General features: G+C 37.8%; 1 protein-coding gene across 2 annotated transcripts in view; it reads right to left on the bottom strand.

The window, feature by feature from the left end:
- CAPRIN1 (cell cycle associated protein 1) overlaps positions 1-24,150 on the bottom strand; it is a 47,851-nt gene that overhangs the window by 4,119 nt on the left and 19,582 nt on the right. The window contains exons 4-17 of one of the 2 annotated variants that reach the window (XM_069091389.1): positions 22,774-23,012; positions 22,595-22,677; positions 20,502-20,636; positions 16,574-16,626; positions 16,411-16,497; positions 13,398-13,553; positions 12,861-12,969; positions 10,941-11,002; positions 9,743-9,853; positions 9,377-9,526; positions 9,101-9,251; positions 5,044-5,238; positions 3,461-3,561; positions 2,842-2,905 (exon numbers count right to left, since the gene is read on the bottom strand). In XM_069091389.1, the coding sequence (XP_068947490.1) occupies positions 2,842-2,905; positions 3,461-3,561; positions 5,044-5,238; positions 9,101-9,251; positions 9,377-9,526; positions 9,743-9,853; positions 10,941-11,002; positions 12,861-12,969; positions 13,398-13,553; positions 16,411-16,497; positions 16,574-16,626; positions 20,502-20,636; positions 22,595-22,677; positions 22,774-23,012 (1,696 nt within the window). The remainder of the gene's footprint in view (positions 1-2,841; positions 2,906-3,460; positions 3,562-5,043; positions 5,239-9,100; positions 9,252-9,376; positions 9,527-9,742; positions 9,854-10,940; positions 11,003-12,860; positions 12,970-13,397; positions 13,554-16,410; positions 16,498-16,573; positions 16,627-20,501; positions 20,637-22,594; positions 22,678-22,773; positions 23,013-24,150) is intronic. The other variant, XM_069091390.1, reaches the window with a different exon arrangement.

Genomic DNA, 24,150 nt, shown 5'->3' with positions numbered 1-24,150 from the left:
TTTCAACTCTCTCTGTGGCTCATTCCACTCCCGATCTGGTCTACTGATTGCATCTGATACTGCAGGCTTTCTCCATGATTAAAGTGGAAGAGAAAAATGAAGAGAACCCAAGAACCACATTCTCTGCGGGGGAAAGCAGCATTTCACCAAATTTTTCCCATGAGTTCCTCATCAGTGCAGGCGTTCAAGCACTTGGCATTCGCAACTACTTTTTTCTGAAGCCATTCTTAAAAAACACTCACTTTTAGAAATATGAATCTTTGAGCAATGTACCAAATTTTGTATAAAAAAGTAAAAAGGCAGGAAGTGCCTTTAATATATTGACTGAAGAAATGATCAACAGCCAAAAGAGAGTACAATCCAAGCACCAAACTGGCAAGCAGGGTACAAAGGCCAAGAGAGAAGGGGTGGGCTCAAAGAATCCCCTCAACCATCTCCTTCTGATTGACTGGGAAAGGGGAGTCTTGAAGAACAAGAGCCTCCATATACCCTAAAAGATCCTGCAGTGTACACTCTGCTAGGGACTAGAGGAAACATAAGTTTAGATGCTACACAGTACCTGCCTCTGTGGAGCTTAAAAAACCAAAAAACATTTATGGCACACACTATTACAGGTAAAGCACTACACACTGTCCAGAGCAGAGAGGGTGAAACAAAAGGCTGTGGGAGGTCTTCAGGAAGGCCATTTTGAGAGAGAATAGGGAAGGCTTAAAACAAGTGCCACATGAGCTAGATGTCTTGGTAGGTGGTCACATTTTGGACTCTATAGTAATATTACTTCACATTACTTTTTGTTAGTGATACTATAACTTTAAGGCTAGTCTAAGAATATTTAACTATAAGGAAAAAAATGGGTTTCCACGAGAAAATATGTTCCCAAGTTCCAAGCCATCAAGTTTTAAAGAAACTTTTGGCAAAAGCTTGGTAAGTGAATTAAGGGCTCATTATATTTTCCAAAGGATCTAAAAGAGTTGGCAACATGCCTCAGGAAGCAAGGTATCATAACAGGAGTTCAAAGATCAAGAACCAGTAACATATAAAAGTCACACACAAAAAATGATGCAGTGATCATGTAGATGTTATTACTGGCAATATGTACATAAAAATGCTTCTGTTTTAAAAGTTCCTTACATACACACACAAAGCTTTTAAAAACCAACAAAAAATTATTTTTCAACATGAAAACATATCACAAGTAAAAAAAACTGATTATAAGGAAGGATGTTCAAGATTTGGATGCTTAAATCCCAGAATTTCCAAGACAGAGGTTGGGCTCACCAATGGGCATAAACCAGCAGAGAAACTCGACGACCTTACGGTCACCTCCCTCACATGGTCATCCAGTCAAAGTCTGAATACCCTGTTACCACTTTTTCCCTAGGAAGGGGACACACTCTTCTGTATTGTTCTAGTTTTAGACAGTCCTCACTTTTCAATTTTTAGTTCTTGCAAGGTATATTGTCAAGCAGCAAGGAAATTTGGGCCAGGAGGGGGTGAAGACCACAGTGATACACACTCACCAACTCATGGTGACTGGATCTAATATGATGTCCTAGTTCTCCAAGTTCGCCAAGTTAAATCATTTTACAGGCCTCCTTTCCAAACACTTGAAAAGAATCCATTGATAAATACATCAAATGCCTCCCATACTACACTGTGCTAAATGCTGGGCATACCAAGAAAGGCAAAGACAGTCCCTGTCCTCAAAGACATTACCTTGGGGGTCTTTCCACTAGGCTAAACAATACCAGTTTCTTCAAACTATCTTTAGGATCCCATTATCCTGGGAACCCTCACCCAGTATCCTACAGGTGGTAGCTTGTCAGAGAATCTGAGTTATATCAAAAGCTCATCTAGAATAATAATCTTTTACAGCACTTGCATTAAATGGTCCTGAAGTCTTTAAAGATTTCCCGTGGGGCAGCTAGGTGGCACAGTGAGTAGATCACCAGTCCCAGAGTCAGGAAGACTTGAGTTCAAATCTGGCCTCAGACACTTAACATTTACTAGCACTATGACTGTGGACAAACCACTTAACCTCAAATGCCCTGCCTTCCACCCTCCAAAAAAAAAAAAAAGATTTCCAGAGAAAGGAAGGAGTACACTACTTTTTTTTTTTTCCCAGAGTTCTGTTTTTTCTTTTCTGGAATCAGGCCTACATAAGCCTCCCCAAATTTCATCTACTGCCCCATTTCCAAAGTCAGCCTGTAGTTAGTAATAAGTGTGTTGCTAAAAAGACTGCATGTCAAAATCATCTCTAAACAAAGCAAACCCTGTACCCATTCTAATGGACTTCTATAGCTCACTATTTAAAGAGATGCTCTGGTGAATCCTTTTATAAAATGTCACATTGTACTAGAAACCAACTTTATTTAGCACACTCTAAAGCCTCAAATTAGAACATCCCTATTTTCCTTACTTGACACTGTTTTTAAAAAGAAACGGTCCAAATGAAAATATTTACATAAAAACACTTTAGATATTATATAATGCTAAATTGATCTGATAAATTAACATGCAAATAATTGTGCTATTTGCTTACAATGGTACTCATTCCATCAGAGCCAAACAATTTACTCCCTAGAGACTAATCTAGGAAACTAAAATCTATGGAACTACAGGACTCTCTGGGCATCAGTTTCCTTATCTTCAAAAAGACCAGGCTGGTTTAAATCTTGAAAGTCATTTCTAACTCAAAGTAACAAACTCTTCACGTTTGTAAAATAACATGATCCTATCTCCGGTGAGGATGGATTTTATTCTGAAAACAAACTTAACTGCAGATAAGGCACAATCGAGGCACTGGCAGAAAACTGTTCCATTTCTACTCTTCTACATTACCTCTAGGGGCTCCCCGTGGTCCGCTCTGCCCAGATCCTCTCTTGAAGTTTTGTTGATATCCATCCTAAATGACCAAAAAATAAATAATGAAAATAAGACAATACCTACTGAGATGACACACTCAAGATGTCAGGCAAAATCAAACACATAAATGCAAGTCACTTTCCTAAAGCTACTTTTGAAGTTTAAGAAAGCAAACACTTTTCCTTTTTTTCAAGATTCATTCCTGTCAACCCTTCAAACTGTCCACTACCAAAAAAAATTAGCTGAAAATGATCTTTTACAAAGGTCTTACACTAAGAAAACATATTAAAAAACATTATCTTTAAGGCTACTTCCTACTTTAATCTTATGATCTTTTAAAAATTTGCTGAAGAGATCAAGTATATTAAATAGATTCAGAAATTGGTTCTTCAAATCTAGCTTCAACAACTGGTGTTGTAAAAACACTGTTATAACATTTTTGTCCAGAATTGTTTTCTCTGCATTTAAAAATATATATACAACTTTTCTCTCATAACAAAAACAGAAAAAATATTTAGCTTTGTATTCTTCCCTATAATCTATCTTGTCATTATTGTAATTTAGTTTTTAAGCATAGTAAAACATGTTTACTCACCCGCTGGTAACTGGAGTAGTCTCGTGGAGCACTGAACTGGGATTGCGTGTAACCACTATTTGGAGTGTTAGAAAATGAAGGGCGGTAGCCATCATATCCTCCTAAAAAAGATAAATTTACTGTTGTTTTGAATTATTTAATTTTTTCAAATATCTCCAAAACAGCAATAGTTCATTTATTAAGTGGCTGTGCTATGTGCAAACATCATGACAATTACTGGCAGGAGGCAGAATGATAAAGAAGAACAAATTACTCCTCTAACAGAGCTTAGTCTAGAAAGACAGGACAAATACATAATGCTATAAAGTAAAGATGCTACTGCTCCAGTGCAAAATAAATCCAGGCAGGTACTAGTCACGGTCAGAGGGATTGTCTCAAAAGAGACTGCACTTGAGGCAGGGTGTGGTGCTCAGCACAGTGCCTGGAACACAGTTAAGTGCTTAATAACGCTTGTGATTTTAAAAGAAAAGGCTGGGAGTAAAAATTGGGGTTAGAGAGCAAAGGAAGGGCAAAGTCTAAGAAAGGAAGACAGCTACGTACAGGTCTAGGAAATGGCACGGACAAATTACAGAACTAAGAGATTTGAGAGGGAAGTTATCTGAGATGAAACTGTCTAGCCTAGTAGTGTGGTGCCCAAATCTGAGAGATCTGGAACACTTTAACAATCACATATGGAAGGTCTATGTGCCAGACACTGGAACAGGTGAGGGGATCAAACACATCAAACAAGATTTTGCCCTCAAAAAGCTCACATTCTAAGGGGCGGCTATGTGGCGCAGTGAATAGAGCACCAGCCCTGGAGTCAGAAGGACCCGAGTTCAAATCCGGCTTTCGGCAAGTCACTTAACCCCAACTGCCCTCCAAAAAAAGCAAAAAAAAAAAAAAGAACGCTCACATTCTATCAAAGACGACATATACAAGGTGATTGGCAAGGTCTTAGAGGGGAGGTGGATCCTGAGCTTAGGTCTTAAGGAAACAGGGCAGAGGTGAAGAGGAGAACCAGGGACAGAGACTGGAGCATCCTATCTAAAGAGACTGGAAAACGTAGGTTGTAGGCATACTATAAAAGTCTTTAAATACCAACGCTAGAGTCTGTGTTTAATGCTAAAGCTACCAGGTAGCAACAGGCCAGGCCTGCACTTTATCACTTTGGCATCTATGAACCAGAGAATGGCCAGGAGAAAGACTGGAGGTGATGGGACCAATCAAGTGACTGCAATGGCCTGGCCCTAGGGAAGAAATGATGCTGCTCTGTCTGGTACTAAGAATTTCACTTAATTTATTAGATAACAAAGAGCCACTGAAAAATAAGTGACAAAATCAGAACAGATAAGAGTTCGAGCATCTTAAGGGAAGGGACTACTTCCTTTGGTCACTGTACCAAAGTGTAGGTGTTTTATAAATTCTTGTGTATTTGACTGAGTGAACCACCACCTTCTAAAGCCAATGAAATCTCTTGGAAACACAATTTAACACTGAGGGGAAAAGGTTTAAAAAAATCTTCAAGTAGTATAAGAATCTAATGCAAAAACTTATTAAAGGGAACTATAGGAAATAAATATTCATTGGAACTTGTTCTTTACCTCTAAATCCATTGGCAGGGCCCCGATATCCATTCATCAAGCCTCTAGTGCCACGAGCCCCTCCACGTGACACTCCTCGGCTGTTATAATAGGGCTGACTACTTCGTGGAAATCCAGTGTTCTGCTGTGGAGGCTGCTGGTGGTTACCTGCCACCTGGTGCGACTGGTCCTGGGAACCATGGTAGGTACCAACCACTGAAACACAACACACACACACATACACACACAAATCCATATATGACTATATACTATATCCATTTACATATATGCACACAAATATAAGAGCTATATTAAACAGCCCTTATATTATTAATTTTTATTAAAATTCATGCTATGGCTTCCTTCACTGAGGATCATCTAGCCCACATTTGAACACTTCCATTTTGATGAGCCCACCACCCTATCACCACAAGATTGTCACACTGAAATTTTTTCCTCAGAACAAGCCAAAATACAAATTCCATGTGGTTTTTACTCATTGCCTAGGTTTCTCCCCAAGGGACAGAAATAAATCTAATCACTAATGACTTTGAATACAAAGTCCCTAAGCTAAACTATGCCAAGTTCCTCAAATTGTTCCTTGTGACAGTTATGATATGATAATGATAAGATATGGTACATATTTTTTTCAAGGTGTGCCATGATAAGCTAAACATGATTAAACTAGTACTAGAGCAGGTCACAATATAAAATGCAAATTAACTATCATTACTGACCTTGTTATAGGACCAAGAGTTCATAACTTTTTTCCTTCTTTTTTGTCATAGACACCATAGACACCCTCTTTCCTTGGTAGTCTGGTGATGCCTATGGACCCCTTCTCAAAATAAATTTTTAAATGCATAAAATAAAATGCACAAGATTACAAAGGAAACCAATAATATTGAAATGAAAATTTGATTTTTTTTTCCCTATCCAAGTTGAAAATACATCTACAAAAACATTGGGGTCCTTAGACTCCAAGGTAAGAAGCCTAGCTCTAGAATATTTCAAATGGCACAAAATGAGTGTGCATAATCACTTGTTCCCTACATCAAGTTACTTGGAATTGATTTTTCATACCTAGCAGGACAGATATGAGGATAGAACCTAGGAGAACATGATTCTATTTTTCTCAAAATACTTATTTCTATAATCAGGTACTAAGGAGAAGCGTAGCATTTAAAATTAACTCACAACTTTCGTAAACAGAATACACCCATATAATACTTCCATAGTACAAATTTAATTTCATGATTTCAAAGACCAGATATAAATGGCTATAAAACTCTAACTGGGAGATTAAAAGATAGCAAAAATAACTCAGTGACATGGCTCATATCTTAGCACTGATAATTAATAAAAGCTGGTACTTTTTCATACTTGTTTCTAAGGGCAAGGATTTGCTTTTATTTCTTTATGTTGCTCCTTAGAACTTTGCACAGTGCCTTGTGGAATAGTAAAGAATATTGACTAAACATAAGATAAATCTACAAGGACAGGGCCCTTGGAGTTATATCAGGTAAACTCAACCATGAATCCTCTGGATACTTGAAGTGCCCATAAGTCAAGTCCTATACCTCTTATTTTCAGTTCCAAAGGGCCCATGTTACCCACTCTAGTAGCCATCTCTCCTCCTCAAACCTCCCTCCCCCTTCCCTCTGCCCCAACCTCCATCCTAAGGAAACTAGGCTTGGGTCTTTAAGTTGGTGTTGAAGAATTCTGTAGCCAATCCTAAATTTGATGATCAAAAAGGTGGGTAGAAGGAGCAGACTTACATTTCAAATGGCCACTGGAGGGCATTGGGGGGAGGCGTGGTAGATGAGGGGTTACTAGAAGCTTACTATTCCCATCAATTACACAATCTATTCTTACTTTTAAGTAAGACCAAAGTTGCCAGGAAATCTCTATAATTATTTAGTCTGCCTACAAAAACATTCCTGAATGGCCATAAGTGCTTTCCAAACCTATGCTAAATGCTGATACACTAACAGCTTAACCTACAATGCTTAAAAAAAAAAAAAAAGCTAATACCACAGGCAGGAATTAATTTTCCAATGGCCTTTTTTTAAAAGAAGACATATCATTTTGAGCTTCTTTTCTGATAGGTCACAAACTATACGGGAATGAATTTAACCCTTTACTGCTGCTATTCACGCCATCCCAGAAATCTCCCACTTTGATTCCTTTTTTTTTTTTTGAAAAAATTTAATACAGTATATAAACACCCAATAAACTCCACATGACCTTTCTATATTATAACTGCCTCAAAATTACATTTCTAATGGCCTATCTGAAATCAACCACTTAAAAAAAGTATTTGCCAGACTTGGATTATAAAAAAAGTTCACACATCTATTTAAAGGTATACAGAACTTGACTGTAATTGCACCTTCAGGACAATATCATTGCCTTTGGTCAAAGATTCTTGCTATTGTAATACTCAAGAAAGTAATAGGAAGATAAGGAATCTTTTAAAAATAAATTTGAGTTCAAAACAGAAGTCAGAGGTTTTAGACAGATGCCATTTTAAGAGCTCAATTCATAACGTAATAAAATGTGACCAAAAAGGTCACTACCATTTTAATTTTGGCTTATAATCACTTTAACCCTTAACTCTGCAAATGAACAGTTACAGTTATATTCCTGATTATAGCAGGCCCTTTTCTTTAATATGACTATAGCTATCTAAGTACCTAATGTTAAGATGTAATATGGAAAATGATTAGTTCAGAAGTTGTAAAAATTAGACAAATCCAACCAAGAGTCTCAGGATTCAGAGTATTAGAGCAAGAAAGGGAGTATAGAGATGATCCCCTTGAGTAATTCTCTTATTTTACATATTGAGGATTTGAGCCAACACAAGAGGGTAAATTTACTGGCCTAGGGACATGCACAGTTAGTTACCAACAGAACTTTTCTCCTTGCCCTGTACTCTTTACATTATACCATGAGTATAATACCATACTAACAAACTGATCATGGCCAGCAGGCACCATCTAGAAACAGATCACCATAAAAAAGACTGAGTTTAGAAGAATGGTTATGACCGGCTAGAATGATGTAACCATTGAACATTATTTTATACCACCCACAAAATTTCATCTCTAAAATGGCCAGCCTGTTGGACAGGATATTTTATGTGAAGATCCAGTCAAAACAGTTTAGTGCCTGTCTAAGAAAAGACTTGTGAACCCACACAGATGGAACTGAGTTGTAAAATTCACAGAATGCTTGAAACAGTCCTTAAAATTCTGTAGCTAGACATTACTCAGTTCTGAAAGATGAATCTCACAGAAAGCTTTTAGTTTTTTTAGGCGTTTGATTACCGCCACATGAACACAAGCTCTAACTGAGGCAGAGTCCAACCTCTGCAAGGATTAGAGCAGCTGGGAAGTAAATGTAAGAACTGTTTTAGAGACTGTTCCAGGACTTAACATTTATAATCCATTTATCATTTCTACCCTAAATCTCTCTTCCATAAATAATTTGGATCACTGCTTTAATATGGCCAAGTTTAAGAGCTAGGATTGAATAAACTGATCTAGGGGTGGTTAGGTGGTGCAGTGAATAGAGTACGAGCCCTGGAGTCAGGAGGACCCAGTACAAATCTGGCCTCAGATACTTAACACAAAACTAGCCATGTGACCTTGGGCAAGTCACTTAATCCCAACTGCCCTACCTTTCCCCCTCCAAAAAAAAAAAAAAAACTAAATAAATAAATAAATGAACTGATCTAGCTCTACAGATTTAGGTCGTCAAATCAACTAAGAGTCAAGTAAATTGTCAGTATGTTTCCCATGATTTTCATAACTAAAGACTTTCCAGGATATCATTTCATTTAAATAAGTAAACACTACAGCTGTCAATACTTGACCTTTTAATTCTCAATAGTTTCAGATATAAAAAGCTATTCAATATACCATAAGCAAAAGATAACTGATTTCTATCGTCAATGCAGTACCTAGTCATAAAACCTCCTTATGAACTATAAGTACTTTACTTTGTCCATAAACAGTCTTGATATTACCAAGAAACTACCTAGTAAACAAGTTATTTAATTGAAAAGTTTACCTACCGGCCTGAAGCTGCTCTTGCTGAAGCTCCGTTTGCTCCACTTGGTGAGGCTGATTGGAAAAGCTCTGGCTGTAACTAGCCTGGTACTGATTCTGTTGCTTTAAAGTTTCTGGCTCATTAACAGGAGGAACAGGGGCATTCATATTGAATACCTGTAAGAAAATAAGCCAATTTTCCAAATCTCAAATCTGATTTTAAAATTAAATGTAAAGTAAGTTTTAGAAACTTGTAAAATACTGTAAAATCATGAATATCCAGACTGCGCTTCCTTGCCTACCGTTTGCATGGACTGGAATGGAGCTGCATTGACATTGATGCCGCTGCTGTGTAAAGGTTTGCTTGATCCAGCTGGGAATACCTGGGACTGAGAAGCAGCAGGAAGGGGTGAGGATGCCGGGGCCTGGTCTGCAGTCAGTGATATTGCAGCCTAAAAAAAGGACATAAGACCCCTGTCAGCAGAGTCCTGTGTTCAAGTGACTAGTGCATGATGATGGGTTGCTTCTCTATATATACCTTTTACAGTAAGACAAATCCAGAGCAAAACAGCTCATTTGTTCCAAATATGGATTTTCTACCCTAAGCAGGAATGCCCACTATCTAATGACCTTTATGTAGATGTTCACTCTGCAAATATCAAGCCTACCTGAATCTGGTCGATGGATTCTTTCTGAGGTCGCTGTTCTCCAGCATGAGAAGGCTGGTACATGGGCTGGGATGTTGTATAGCCCTCACTAGTTGAAGAAACCAAAGGTACCTAGAAGAGAAAGTATAGCCATTTGAAGTCACTTAGATTTGCCAAATGGAGTAGAGAAGAAAATCATTTCCCTTCACTGGGAGGACTTACAAGAACCATCTTCTCAAGGAGCAGAAAAATCTTTTTTGGCAAATGAGTACAAGGCAGCTACAAAGAGGCCCTGTCCTCTGCCCTGAAGCTGAAGCCTCCCAGGACTGTGGCCTCCCTCACCTGAGTGGGACTTGAAAGAGCTTCCCATCAGTTTCTCTAGGGCTGGGCACCGAGTAAATGCTTAATAAGTGCTTAAAAACAACTGACCATTGCCCAATTCAAAATTAGTCAAAAGATATGAACTAAAAGTTGTGGAAATGCACCTCTGTTCTTTCTAAAATGGAGAATGTAGGTATGGAATACTGCATCTTAAAAAAAAAAAAAAGAAGAGGCGGCCAGGTGGCACAGTGAGTAAGAGCGTCAGCCCCAGCATTGGGGGACCTAGGATAGGTTCCAGCCTCAGATACTCAGCACCCACACAAAAATAACTGGCCGTGTAACCTTGAGCAAGTTACTTAACCCCAATTGCTTAAAAAAAAAAGAGAGAACTGATGAAAGTAACACTGTTTATGCCAAGCACTAATTAACTCAAGCTTGGGTAAATTTGAGCTCCACAGTCAAAACTACTTCTTTAAAGTTAATATAATCTCTTTGCTATGCAAAGCTAAAATTAAGAAACTGGTTTTTGTGAAATTCATGTGGTAGAATTTTCTCATCTTTGAATGCAAATTTTTTCTTCTATCCCTCAATTATAGCCACCAGAGAAGTCAAGACAGATACAGGTGATGCAGGGATAAAAGGTTTTCTAAAAATACAAATTAACACTGATATTTGAAAGGAAAGGTTAAGGGTCTCCAAGCCTAGGAGCAAACTCGGACCAAAGTTCGGATTAATCACTTGGGGAAAAATTACTCTCTACCAGGTTGCCTCGGTGAGAACCCATTATCTCTCAACCCATTGTGGGGGGGGGGGGGTAGGTAAGACTACCTCTAAATCTATAACTCTCTAGGATCACATAAAATGGGGGGAAAAGATCAGGATAGACAATTACCCTCACCTGTGTAGCTTCTGGCTGTACAGGAACTGGATTAGGCTGAGCAAGTCTAGATTCAGTGTGAACTGTAATTTGACAAAAGAACTGATAATTGATATGTTGTCATTTCTAAACAATTTCAAATAGCTAACATTTCAACTATTTCATATAAAGCTGGTCCCTTTTTATTACCATTATGGTAGTAGTATAATGGAGATAACATGGCTAAGATCAAACAAGGCCATCTGAAACAAATTTCAAATAATCTTATTGGGAGAACACTAAAATTTGGTAATCCAATTTTTAAAATGTTAATGGATTGGAGACATATTCATTCCCTACAATAGAAGCAAAAATCTTTGACAATGCACATCAAACACACTTTTGTGGAGCACTCTCTTTGGCTCTGAAGCCAGACAGCGTGATATGGTACGAAGAGCACCAGCTTTTGGGTCAGAAGATCAGAATCCAAATTCTGGCTGGGTCACTTGCTCCCTATCATGCAAGTCTTGGGTCTGCTTCTTCCTTTGAAAAAATGAGTGAGCTGGGAGAGATGGGCCTAGAACAAGGGTGGGGAACTGGATGCCTCGAGACCACAGGTTTCCCCTGAAGGTGCCTTCTAACCATACATCTATGGTCCTTTGAGTATATCAAAAGCAATGCTAGGGATACACCATTGCTGCTAGTAGTCATTTTAACAAACTTAATGAGAAAGTTATATAGAAATGCTAAATTCTGAGGATGAAAAACATTGTCTTGGATACTAACAGATTCAATCCTAAATCCTCTAAAGCTGTGGCAGACTGATAAATGAACTACAAAATGCTGACTTTATAAAGGTTTTTATTTCCTTTAGAGTTTCTAATTATCTAACGTGTCTGGCTTTTTATTATGTAGTAAGCTTGTAAAGCACTGAACCATTTATTAAACAAATATAAAAACATACAAAATTATTGGTTTTTTGTCACAGCTCTTTCAAATGTATTTTCTATGAAGATCTAAAAGCTTATTTCTAATGCCCCACCCCCTCTACCCCCAATAATTCTAAGGACATCAAGGTACCCCAAAAAAGCCTAAAGAAGGATTCACTCCATTCAGCAGCTCATATCCATGCTGCTGCAGGGCATTCTGAACTAACACTACTGGTTCTTGGTTTCTCGTTCACCTCTCCCTTCTTCCATGTTATTTCAGGTTCAAATTTCTCCAGATTGCTTAACAGGTTTTAGAGCCAACAGTTCTCAGTCTGTGTGTGTATGGATTGGGGGTAGGGGGGTGGGGGAGGCAGACCCTTTCAGGGGATCCATGAGGTCAAATTTATGTTCATAATATAACACAAGTTTTTATTTCTAACACACAGTAGATATCAATAGATATATAACACAAAACTAATTTTTAAGTTCTCAATAATTAAGAGTGCAAAGGGGTCCTGAGACCAACAAGTTTGAGAACTACTGCTTTAGAAGGGTTCTTTTTATTTTGCTTAATATGTGCTTTGATTTCCCCCACACACACATACACCACCGCCTCCAAATTCCTCAAGTCTCATAAAATGGAGAAGGTATATACTAGGCTTGAAATCAGGAAGCCTTGAGTAGTTCAAATATCAACTCTGACACTTACTAGGCAACTTTCCATGATTCACTTAAATCTCTAGGTTTCTCAGGCAACTAATAATGATGATATTAATGGGTAGCATTTCTATAGCAAGATGTTTTCAAAGAATTTTACAAACAATATCTTATTTGAGCCTAATAGCAACCCTGGACAATATATACTACTATCATTTCAATTTTAAAGATGGGAAAATTGAGGTTGAGAGGGGTTCAGTCATTTGGCTGATGTGGGTCTTATCTCTTAAATTATCTCCTGTCCCCCTTACCCCCACCCCACCATCTCATATATTTGATATTAAAGAGATCCCCAAAGCATGCTGCTGTCACTCACCTGGAGGGCAGACAAGCTGAGGCATGTCCATGTTCTGGGATGGATTCATAGGCTGTGCAGACACAATCGCAGGATCAAGTGTCTGACTTTCAAAGTCCAGCATGGAATCCTACAGCAAGATAAACCCAAATGAAAAGAGGAACAGTGGTGACCACTGGAAGCCAGAGGGCCACACAGCTCAGTGGGTAGGGTGCTTAGATTCTGACTGGGTGACCCACTCAAGGGCTGAGGCAACTCCCAAGCCACCACAAGCCAATGCAATCTCCATGCCAGTTACTGACTGACGAGATCACAGATATAGACCCCAAAATCATGTCCAGAACAAGAGAAATCATCGTCCTATTTGCTGTATTCTCCATCCAGAAGATGACAATCATGATATGGTAGGATACAAAAATCATGTCTTGAGGAATGGGAAGTAGAGATGTTGAGAAACAAGAAAGGAATTTGGGGGAGTTTCTAGAGTCTATGAAATCATAATTCAACAACAAAAAGCAATTGTCCCAATTTTAAAATAAGTTGTGTCTATTCACCCACCTGTATGAAATTGTATGGCCCCTGCATCTGTGCCATGAGGTCCTGCACTCGTTGCCTTCTCACAAGAGGATCGGCCTGAGCCACTGGAGCCAAAGAGTGGGCCTCCGGCACAGAGGGGGACGCGGCTTGTGGCTGCTGCTGAAGTGAATTTACCACCTTAGGGAAAAAGGGAGGATGGCAAGGGGTAATAAAATCATTATACAGGTAACTATAAAGCAGCCAGAAATTATCTAACAATTTAGTGCTATAAATCACTGGGCTTTAATGTGGATAGTATTCAAATGTTATTTTAATGTTTCCATGATCTCTAGGAGATCTGATATTGGCGTCAGAGATGATTATGATCTCCAGTAAGATCAAAACTCATTTACATTTTCTCTTCCTGAGGCTAACTCTAGTGGAGCCACCTTCTACATCTCCCCATTAATACTTCACAGCATTCACACCGTGGTAAAGAAGACTTCCTCTAAATCACCTGACATTGTGCAGAAACCAAGGAGAATGAGGACCTTCCATTAGTTATGCCTTGATATCACATGAACCTTGTGGCTCTTTCTGGTCAAGTATCACTCTGATCACTTATGTTCCCTTTGTCTGCACAATATTACATTGTTACCATGTCATCTATTTATGACCATGGACCCTCCATGGTGCCTGGGTGACCCTTAATATTTTTTTTGTAGAATACAGAATCCTAGGACTTAGAACCAGAAAATCACCAGAAGAATATATAATTAAGAAGGTGGGCCTTTGTTTCACATAGAAGCTTAAGATTATGAAAAGCACTGCACCATTTCTCAAAGTTGATCCAGCCTACACCTCTACTCAATTCTGAACCCAGTTCATTGTCTACTCTAGCCAATGCCTGTCCAAGAAACATACTAAGCTCTGTCTGTGGGTGCATCATCCAACTATGCCACCTAATCTGGAAAACTGACATACTTTTTTCCCATGCTCCTGGAGGATATCAGGTACTACTGAGACTCCCTCCAAAATCATAGCAAATACCTTTGGTGAGCACAAACTTCATCTTATGTTTTATTTAATTAGCAGAGGGCTATCTAATTCGCATGCCTGTACACAATTATTACAATTTCATCTAAACAAGGCAGGTATCACTACAAAAATTCCATGTATCATATGGAAGAATAATTTATAGAGTATTAAAAATATGTAATTATTATTCAGCTTTATTTCAGACTTTCTAGATAATCTTTCTTGCTTGTTTATCTGCTTAACAACTCGATAAAATTATTACCTGATTATCAATCCTTTCCTTATGCATAAAATATTAACAAATACCCATAATTAGTCATCATGAGGATTTCTCAAGACTCTAGACCAGTATTCTATGTGGATGCCCTAAATTATGATTGGAACTTTTACATTATTATTCTCCTAACATGGGAAAAATAGCATCTTTATGCAAACATGAAAAATGAAAAAGATGTGTGGAGAGTTGTGTAACAAGTTCTTTAGAGCTCCACTACAATCACTGAAACTACAACCTTCAGACATCAACATCAGACCTCCTCAAACACTGGTTTCTTTACCATCCTACTTTACTTTCTTGAACAATAAGCGATTAATAAGTAAGTGCCTCCCAATTTGGGCTCTCTGCAGTTTAGCACAGACACAAAGCTGTCTCTCTGCCTTCAAAGAGCTTATATTCTTCCTATGTGACAGACCCAACCAAATATTAAGCAGAAGGTAGTCCAAGTTAAGAACATGGAGGGAAGTCAGAGATGCACAACCAGAAGGAGTAAGCTACCCAGGTTGTGATCAAAAAGGCTGCTTTCTCCCTGGCATTCATGTCACATCAAAACTCCTAGCATGGAGAGGTCTTGTTCTATCCACTTGCACTGGTGAGAACACAGATCTACAGAAGAAAGCTCTTCCAACAGGAGAGGTCTACTCTTTGTCTAAGAGAGCCCTTATAAAGATTGAGAGCACAATCAGCTAAGCCTTTAAGAGCAGAAACTGCTACTGGAATCATTTCAGAGGATTCTTAAAAATTACCACTGACTCAAGCTTTTTTTTGCTTCCTATCAATGCCAAGCCTTCCATCTACCATTTCCAATTATTTCTTCTTTAACCTCCTGCTCTCTGGCTTCCATCCTCACTTATCTACTACTCTACAACACACTGAGGGGGATGAGATGGGGGGAGAGGGAGACACAACCAACCATTACAATCATTCAATACAAGGAAAATAACATCTTGATTCCTAATACAGGCCAAAAGAATCCACTTTAATAAATTCCACTAACAACCCCAGAATGATTTACTATAAAAATTTTTAATAACAAGTATTATTAGGAGAAATCTTATTTTCCCAACCAGAATGATCTGGAGATCAGAGGGCTGGCCTATCATCTCTTTACTATTAAATTAGCAAGTTTTAAAAATGATTTGATCCAAGAGAGCAAAGGTATCCCACCCACACACTTCCTCTTCCTAAGCTTAGAGATTTTGATATGCATTGCTTTAACAGATGATTTGGAAGTTGTAAAAGGTCCTTCTGAGGGTGTTTTAGATGGAAAGGGTGAAGAGAAGATGGAAGATACTGCTTTTTGGTAGAAACAGTCCACAAATAATTCTGCATACAAGGACTGACCTAGAAATACAAAGAAGCATTTGCTGAAAACAAAGTTTTTTTTTTTAATTGCTAAAATGGACGATCCACAGGTACTTGGAAATCATTTTATTACCTACACCTCTCTTCTTAATGGCATCTATTAAAATGGAATCTTAATTGTGTCAAATACTTTGCTGCCAGTCCTCTACAACACTTTTAAATTAATTCTAAAAAAGTCAGATACTCATCTTCCCCATGAGATCAGATTCACACCTCGCCTGAAACATCCTTGCCCCTTTTCTTTTAAGTGTAATTTTTACAAGCCCAGGTGTTTTGGGATAATTCAGAATTACTGGGCAAAATTAAATATCCATCAATGAGGATTAAACAGCCATCAAACTTACACATCAATTTCCAACACAGACATTTTCTTACCTCAACTGTTTCAACTGTCCATTCATCTACCTGTTCCTTTTCACTGTTGCTGAACTGAGTCTCTGCCATAAACTGTCTATTTACATACTGGGGAAAAAAAAGGCATGTTGAGCATTTTTTTAAAGAAGACAAGTCGCAAATATCATTCAAATAAAAACCATACCTCTGTGGACTCAACTTCATTTTGTTCAGCATATTCTTCTGCTGGCTCAACTTCTAGAAGAAAAAAACCAAGAAAGTAACATTTAAGAGCATTATTTTACTTCAATCTGAAAACTTCACACAATAAATTCAGGTACAAAAAAGGAACCAGAAGACCAAACAGTTTAAGCATATTTCCAAAAATTAAGGTTCTTTTCAATCTGTTTTCATTATTATATTCGTTAAAGAGTACATATTAAAAGGGAATTATACTTATTAAAAGGGAATTATACTTACCTGATTTTAAAGTTATTCATTATCTTATAAAAATTGTACCATCAATTCAATTAAGTTAAAGCCAGAATATCTGGCAAACTGTGATGTAAAAAAATGACAATCTTTAATCAAAAGCATATGGTTCAGACTTTGTGTCATATGAAAATTTTCAATCAAACAACAGTAGAGGGGCAGATAATAGCATGAAAACAAGATTATAAATTCAGAATTGGGCAGAAGAAATAGGAAAGAATACTGTATGGGAGAAAAGTATAGCTATCCAACACAGGAAGATGACTACTGAATATAAGGATAAGAAGAGATTTGGAGGTCTTGGATCATCTGGCCTTGGCCCCTCATTTTAAGATAAAGCTTAGAAAATTAAGGTCCAAAGAAGGGAAATGACTTGCCCCAGGTCTGCCAGCTCAGGGTAACTAGTAGAAGGCAAGGGATATGTGGACCCGTGTCTTCCAACTTCAAAGCCAATCCTCCTTATACTATACCCTCCTTCAAAGACCACCTTTCATCCACTATCATTAATTGTTTCCTTATTTTATAATTATTAGAACCAATACCATTGTCCCACATTTATGCTCAAAAAAATCAATTTCATAAAGAGAGAACAGTGACAAGTTGAGAAAAGAAGGGGACATGGCTAGACCACTGTTTGAGTAAACCAAAAACTCTACAAGACAGAATGATCTGGGAGCCCCCAACCCTAAAAGTGACTGCGGTCCGAAGTTATGTCCAGGACCGGGAAGGCTACAAGGGGGTTCCTTACATTACGCCCTCGATAAACCTCAATCCTAGCATGACAGTCCATAGGGGACATAAAATTTGACCATGTCCAAGAGAAAAACCATCAAGCAATTCAAAGAAAAGGAGGAAGGAGGAAAAGGAACACAGATATCGTTTGGCCTGGAGAAGATAAGATGGGGTGGGGCTGGAAGAGGAAAACATGTTAGTGGTCTTCAAATACTTGAATGACTACCAAAGACAAATGATTAGTATTTCATTCTGTTTGACTCAAGAAGGCAGAGCAAGAACAAAGTTCAAGTTCACAAAGAACCAATTTTGACTCACGGAAAAACTTCCCATTAACTGTAAGAATCCAAAAGTGAAATGAACTACCTAAAAAGGTAATGAACTCTTTACCATTAGGTAGGTCTTCAAGTTGAGGATGGACCATCATTTGTTGAGAAGTTATAAAGATACCTATTCAAGTATAAGAATTGGAATTGTTTTCCTTCTAAAAATTTTAGCTACATGGGTTTTATTGTACAAAATCTTAATTTTATGCAAAAATCTTTGCAACAAGTTTCTTTGATAAGGATCTTGTTTCTAAGAGATATGATTGATTAAAATGTATAATAAATAAGAGCTATTCTCTAACACAGTCCAACTATATGCAGAGGCTAAGGAAGAGATCTAATCTATCAAGAATCTATGTGGGGGAAAAATTCTTCAAGACACTAATAATTAGAAAAATGCAAAGTGAACTAATTCTGAAGTTATACCTCAATCAGTTCGACCAATTTGACAAAAAATTAAAAGGACAAATGCTGGAAGGCTTGGCACACTTTAATGCACTGTTGGTAGTGTTGTGAACTTTGTATAGCCATTCTGCAAAGCTATTTGGAACTATTTCCAAAAAGTTACTTTGACCTTGCATACTCTTTCTTTGACCTAGTAATGCCACTAATGGGCATATAATCTCAAAGAGATCACAGAAAAGAGGAAAAGGACTCTTATGTTCAAAAATACCTATAAGAGCTCTTTTCTAGAACTGGAAAACTGACCATCAAATGTAAAGTATCAATTATGATATAAGAATTATAGAATATTACCATGCTGTAAAAAATCAGGGAGATGGGACAGCTAGGTGGTACAGTGAGTAAAGTGCCGGCCCCAGAGTCAGGAGTACCCAAGTTTGGTTCTGGCCTCAGACACTTAACACTCCCCACCCCCCACACACACACACAAAAACTAGCCATGTAACCTTGGGCAAGTAACTTAACCCCAACTGCCCTCCAAAAAGAAAAAAAAAATCAGGGAGAAAAAATTAGCTTCAGAGAAAACTGGACTCATATGAACTGATAAAGACTGAACAGAACCAGAATAATTAATATATCAACATTATAAAAGCAAACAACTTTGAAAGACTTAAGAATCAGTGTAATATTCAACCACAATTCCAGAGGATCAGTCCTGCAGCATGGATACCCCACTGCCAGAGAAGTGATGAACTGAGATCTTAGAGTAAGATATGTATTTTTGGTACATGGCCAATGTGGGAATTTATCTCAACAATGCATCATTTATTATAAGTGTTTTTCTTTTCTTGTCTTTTTTTAAATGGAAGAAGGAGAGATGGAGAGGATTCACTAAAAAATATAGTATTTATTTTTTTTTTTTTAGAATTAAAGGGTATGGGTTGGATTAAATTGCCTTTGACTTTACTTCCAATTCTTAGAAGAGCTATTATTTTAAATATTACCAAACATCACAGGTTTGGACCAATGCCGTACAGAATTATAATTACTATTTTCAATATTATGATTATGCTTGCATTGTAAGAGGTGAAGGTCTCTACCTATCCAGCACTATATTCCTCAAGACAGGTTAGTAACACTCCGTAACAACTCCTTGCTTTTAATTGGTCCGAACCTTCTGGGAAGCAATTTGAAATTATGCTTTTAAAAAGTTACAAGAATCTTTGATACCCTTTGATCCAGATATCCAACTGCTATGTATATACATTCCAAGGTCAAAAACACAAGGGTCCCATGTGAACTAAAATATTTTATAATAGCACTTTTGGGTAGTAGCAAAATAACTTGAAACAAATATGCTCAAGAATTGTAAGTGGTTAAACAAACTGTGATACATTAACAAAGGAATAATGTGCCAGAAAAAAATTACAAATATAAAGAGCTGTGTAATAGGAAAACTTATGTAAGCTTATGTAATGTTTCTTATTGAACCCTGCTGTCTTCATCAAAAAATCAGTATTCTGGAAAATGAAATCCAGAGAATCCTAAAAGGAACAAGGAGTTAGAAAGGGGGCAGAATGAAAATACTTCTTAGAAAGGAAATATCAGTGAAATAGAAGATTGGAGAGGGCAGAGATTAGATACTTCATTTTTTTCTAAACTAGGAAAGGGAAGGGATAAACTAAAAGAAAAAAGTTAACTTCTGGAGCTTAGAAGACTAGGAATAAGAGAAAGGAAAGGAAAGGGAGTAAAAAAGAACATTAATATAATCAAAACAATCACCTCCTTGAGCAACAGCTATGCAACGTCTGCCTTGAGGTCCCACTCTGATTGGTGACCTTTCCTCTTTCTCCCCTCCCTCTTGCAGTTCTATGCAGGAGCTGTCTTTCTCCATTAGAATGGAAACTCCTTGAGAGCAGGGACTGTCTTATTACTTGCTTATATTTGTATCCTAGCACTCAGCAGGGCCTACCACACAGTAACCCCTCAGTAACAGTTTTGTCAAACTTAAAAGGTAGTAAATTTATATTATACTACTACTTAAAAAGCTCTTCTTAAAAAATAAAGAACATCAGACAAATGCATAACCAAGTACATAGACCTGAACAACCAGTACTGAAAATATAAATTGAAAGAAGCTTCTCAACTATGACAAAAATAAACCAGCTGCTGTGTACTTACCAGCTTCTGCTGCTTGATCTTCTCCTGGAAGAGCAGCTGCCTCTTCTTCCTCACACAAGCCATTCTGGTGGTTGTGGGTGCTATCAAAGTAACTAGTCTGAAAAATCCGTTCAACTAGCTCCTTTAGCACTTTGTCTAAGAGAGACATGGAGCAAGAATAAATCCCAATAAATCCTTTCGTTTCAGAAAGTCCTCCTGACATTCTGCTAAAAACTATCTCAATAGTGATAGCTAACATCTACCTGGTGCTTTCAGGTTTACAAAACACTGTAGATACATTTTTATTTGATAGTCACAGTAGCCAGGTGAGGGAGTTACCTACCACAGACATCATCCCCAATTTTAGAGAGAAACTGAGGCTCAGAACAGACTTGCCCAAGGTTAGAAAGCTAGCAAGTTAAAGGCAATACCCTTCCCTGGGTCTCAACTGGTTCCAAACCCTGCCATTTTTCTTCCCTTTTTTGCTTCTTACTTAGGTCAAATTTAATTGGCACTGGGGTGGCTAGGTGCCACAGTGAGCAAAGCGCCGGCCCGGAGTCAGGAGGACCCGAGTTCGGTTCCAGCCTCAGACACTTAACACCCACACAAAAACACTAGCCGTTTAACCTTGGGCAAGTTACTTAACCCCAATTGTCCTCCAAAAGGCAAAAAAAAAAAATTTAATTGGTACCGAACTTACTTCTGAAAACAATTCAATTATTTGGGAAAGATGAATGACAAGTGAAATGCTAAGGTTGGCATCTTATTATTTAACCATTAGTAAAATGGGCCAGTACATGCTTTCCTATAGTATAAATTAAACATCATCAAGCTCTATTTACCATCTAGATGTTACAATGCTTGTCACAAAGTTGTTTTAAAATCAGCTAAGTTTTTGGATAAGATTTCAGTATAAAGAATCAACCTCCAAAGTAATATAAAATTTTAACAAATGCCCTAGGAAGCCACTCATTACTTTATAGTTACATCTCAGAATGAACTAATAGTTCAGAAGTTGTGTTACATTACCAAGTTCTCCATATCATTATCTTTCTAACATAAGTCCATGAGGGAGACGTTACAGATATTAGTACCTACATTTTACAGATGAGAAAATTGAGGTACGTAGGTGAAGCGATTTGCCTAAGATGATATAACTACTGAGTATCAGAAGTAGGACGTGGATCCTGTATAGTTTTCATGTAAAGAAAGACAATTTATCCTTTACTAAAACACCACATATTTACTGGGTTGGCAAGAAAATGCCAAACGCTACACAAAATGTACAAAGTACAATCTTGGCCTAAAAATTTCAAGCCACTTTACTTGTAGATCTTTGTTCCCTTTTTCCACACCTTTTGGGCATCTCATGATTAGGAGGATCAAACTTAAATTCTTTCAAACAGAATCTAAAAGTTCATTTTTAAGCTATTGATTTCATTACATGAGCCAGTAATATAAGTCCAAACATTTCTGAAATGTTGTCAAGTAAGGCCCTGAAAAGCCAGGATAGGGGGGAAAAAAAACTTATTTTGGGGGTGAAGAAACTGAAATAAAGGAGTTCAGAAAAGCCAAAAGTAATTGGTAGTGTTCTTAAGCAGTCTTTTAAAGAAGACATCAGTTAGGATGTTTTTAAACGTACTGCATTATTGCATAGCTAACAAACTTAATATTTTATTACATGGTCGATGTGATTCAGCAACCTCCGAAGATTGACTGGCCACTACCTTCCTTGACATTATTCCCTATAACTCAAAGTAAACCCTCACTTGTGTTCAGTTAAGCGGTCTGTTTATGAGGCTGACCTAATTCTATTTGCTAAATAGAACAAAATAAAAGACTAAGCAAGGTCCACAACAGACTAATGACCCCAGAGCAGCACAGGAACACTGTACAGGAGGAGGGCTGGGCTGGGCCGGGGCCTTGGCAGTCACGAGCTGCCTGCACTTAGTTGCTCTTCACTTTATTTTCAGCTGTGCCAGTCAACATATCCCTAAGTATTCACCAACCAACTCCTGCAGGAGATAAACCTCAGAGATTCTCAGATTCACATCTGAAGAACTGTCCTTCTGTACAACAAACAAATCCCTACTGCTGAAGCCAGAGCTACTCACAGGTTGTTCCACACACTGGTTTTTCCTTTCCCTCCAACAAGTCCCACAGATGAATGGATGCTTGTTCATACTGTTCATTCAGCCTTTTAAAAAAGGAGAAAGGGAGAAGAGTATTGCCTCATTTCGTGTCTTAATAAGGCCAAAACAATGACTCTAAAAAATTACATTTTTTAGCATACCTCATGCTCATGTCCCGTTCAGGTTGGACTAGCTTGTAGAAGTCATCCAGGACTGACATTTCGTTTTCACTCAGGATGGGGACACCATTGACACCCTGCTTCAGGTCGCTGCGAACGTCATCGTCCCCTAACTTGTCCAGAACAAACTGCAGCTCCAAGATAGTCTTCAAACGCTTCTGTTCTGCTTCCTCTCGCATGAGCTGTTCTCGCCGGGCTGTCTTTTTTATCGTTTTCTGAATCTACCAAAGGAAACATTTTAAATAGTCAACAGTAAAATACCTTAAATTCAACTCTATGGTAAAATTTTAAATCACTTAAGTTGTCCTAAAACACATGCAATAAATATATACCTAACTTAACTGTTCATTCCAGGTTTTGGTTCTCAAGGTCACTGTATCATTCTTAACTGTCTTTAACATAAGAAAGACTGGGAGCATCAATTGCCACAAAAATATCAAAATTTTATATTATAATTTCACTTTGAAATAAAAATTTCATCCTATCTCTATTTTCTTTGTCTAAGGACTAAAAAAAAAAAGGCATCGTGTCCTCGAGCTCTATAAATTTCACTTTTCTCATAATAATCCTCAAGCAGTTACTGTTGAGTATTGTTATCTCCACTTTACAGATGAAGAACTAGAGGCTCGAAGATTTAGATAAGTTGCTTGTGGTCATACAATTAAAATGTCCAATTCAGGATACAAAGCCAGGTTTCCTTACTAAATCTAATGTTCTTTTCTCTACACCAGTGGTGTCAGACTTTAACAGAAAAAAAAAAAAAAGGATGAACTCAGTCTGGGCCTCGAGTTCTGATATCTCTGCTCTATACCACATTACCTAAAACCCAAAAAGGACATTTCAATGGTAAAACAGTGCCGACAGTGCTGAGAGAGAGAGATAGATGGCTGTAAAGTTCAAAGACATAGGTTAACTAATGAGGTCTTCCTGAAAATGGTACTTAACCCATATATATGTGAAGTGACCTCTAAAAATCCATGTTGGATTTTACACTTTTTTTTTTTGAGACTAACCTTCAAAGCCCTATTTCAATCCTCCTTATGGCACAAAGGTGGCCATGGGTTCCAAGAGCTCTGCCAGCTCTGGCAGGTCCTAAACCAAGCTGGAAAGGTTTCAAAAGGCACAATGAAAGACTAGGTCGTCTACTGTCCTGCCTACCTTTGCTTAGAAAAGTTCATTACTTCCATTCAAGCTGGATGCAGGTGATAAACTTTTTAGCCACAAGAATTCTCAAAGACTACCTACTAAAGACAGACTAGATGTGATCTCTGTTGGCAGAGAATATACGCAGTGACTAAATTAAACATTGCTGTCATTTAAAAGCATGCTTATTTTTGAGCTGATGTACCCTTTGGAACA

Source organism: Petaurus breviceps, unplaced genomic scaffold (genome assembly GCF_028583685.1).
Source record: "Petaurus breviceps papuanus isolate PSGF00001 unplaced genomic scaffold, PetGlider_PUasm1.0 188, whole genome shotgun sequence".
Classification (NCBI taxonomy): Eukaryota; Metazoa; Chordata; class Mammalia; order Diprotodontia; family Petauridae; genus Petaurus; species Petaurus breviceps.
This window is presented reverse-complemented; position numbering and strand designations above follow the sequence as displayed.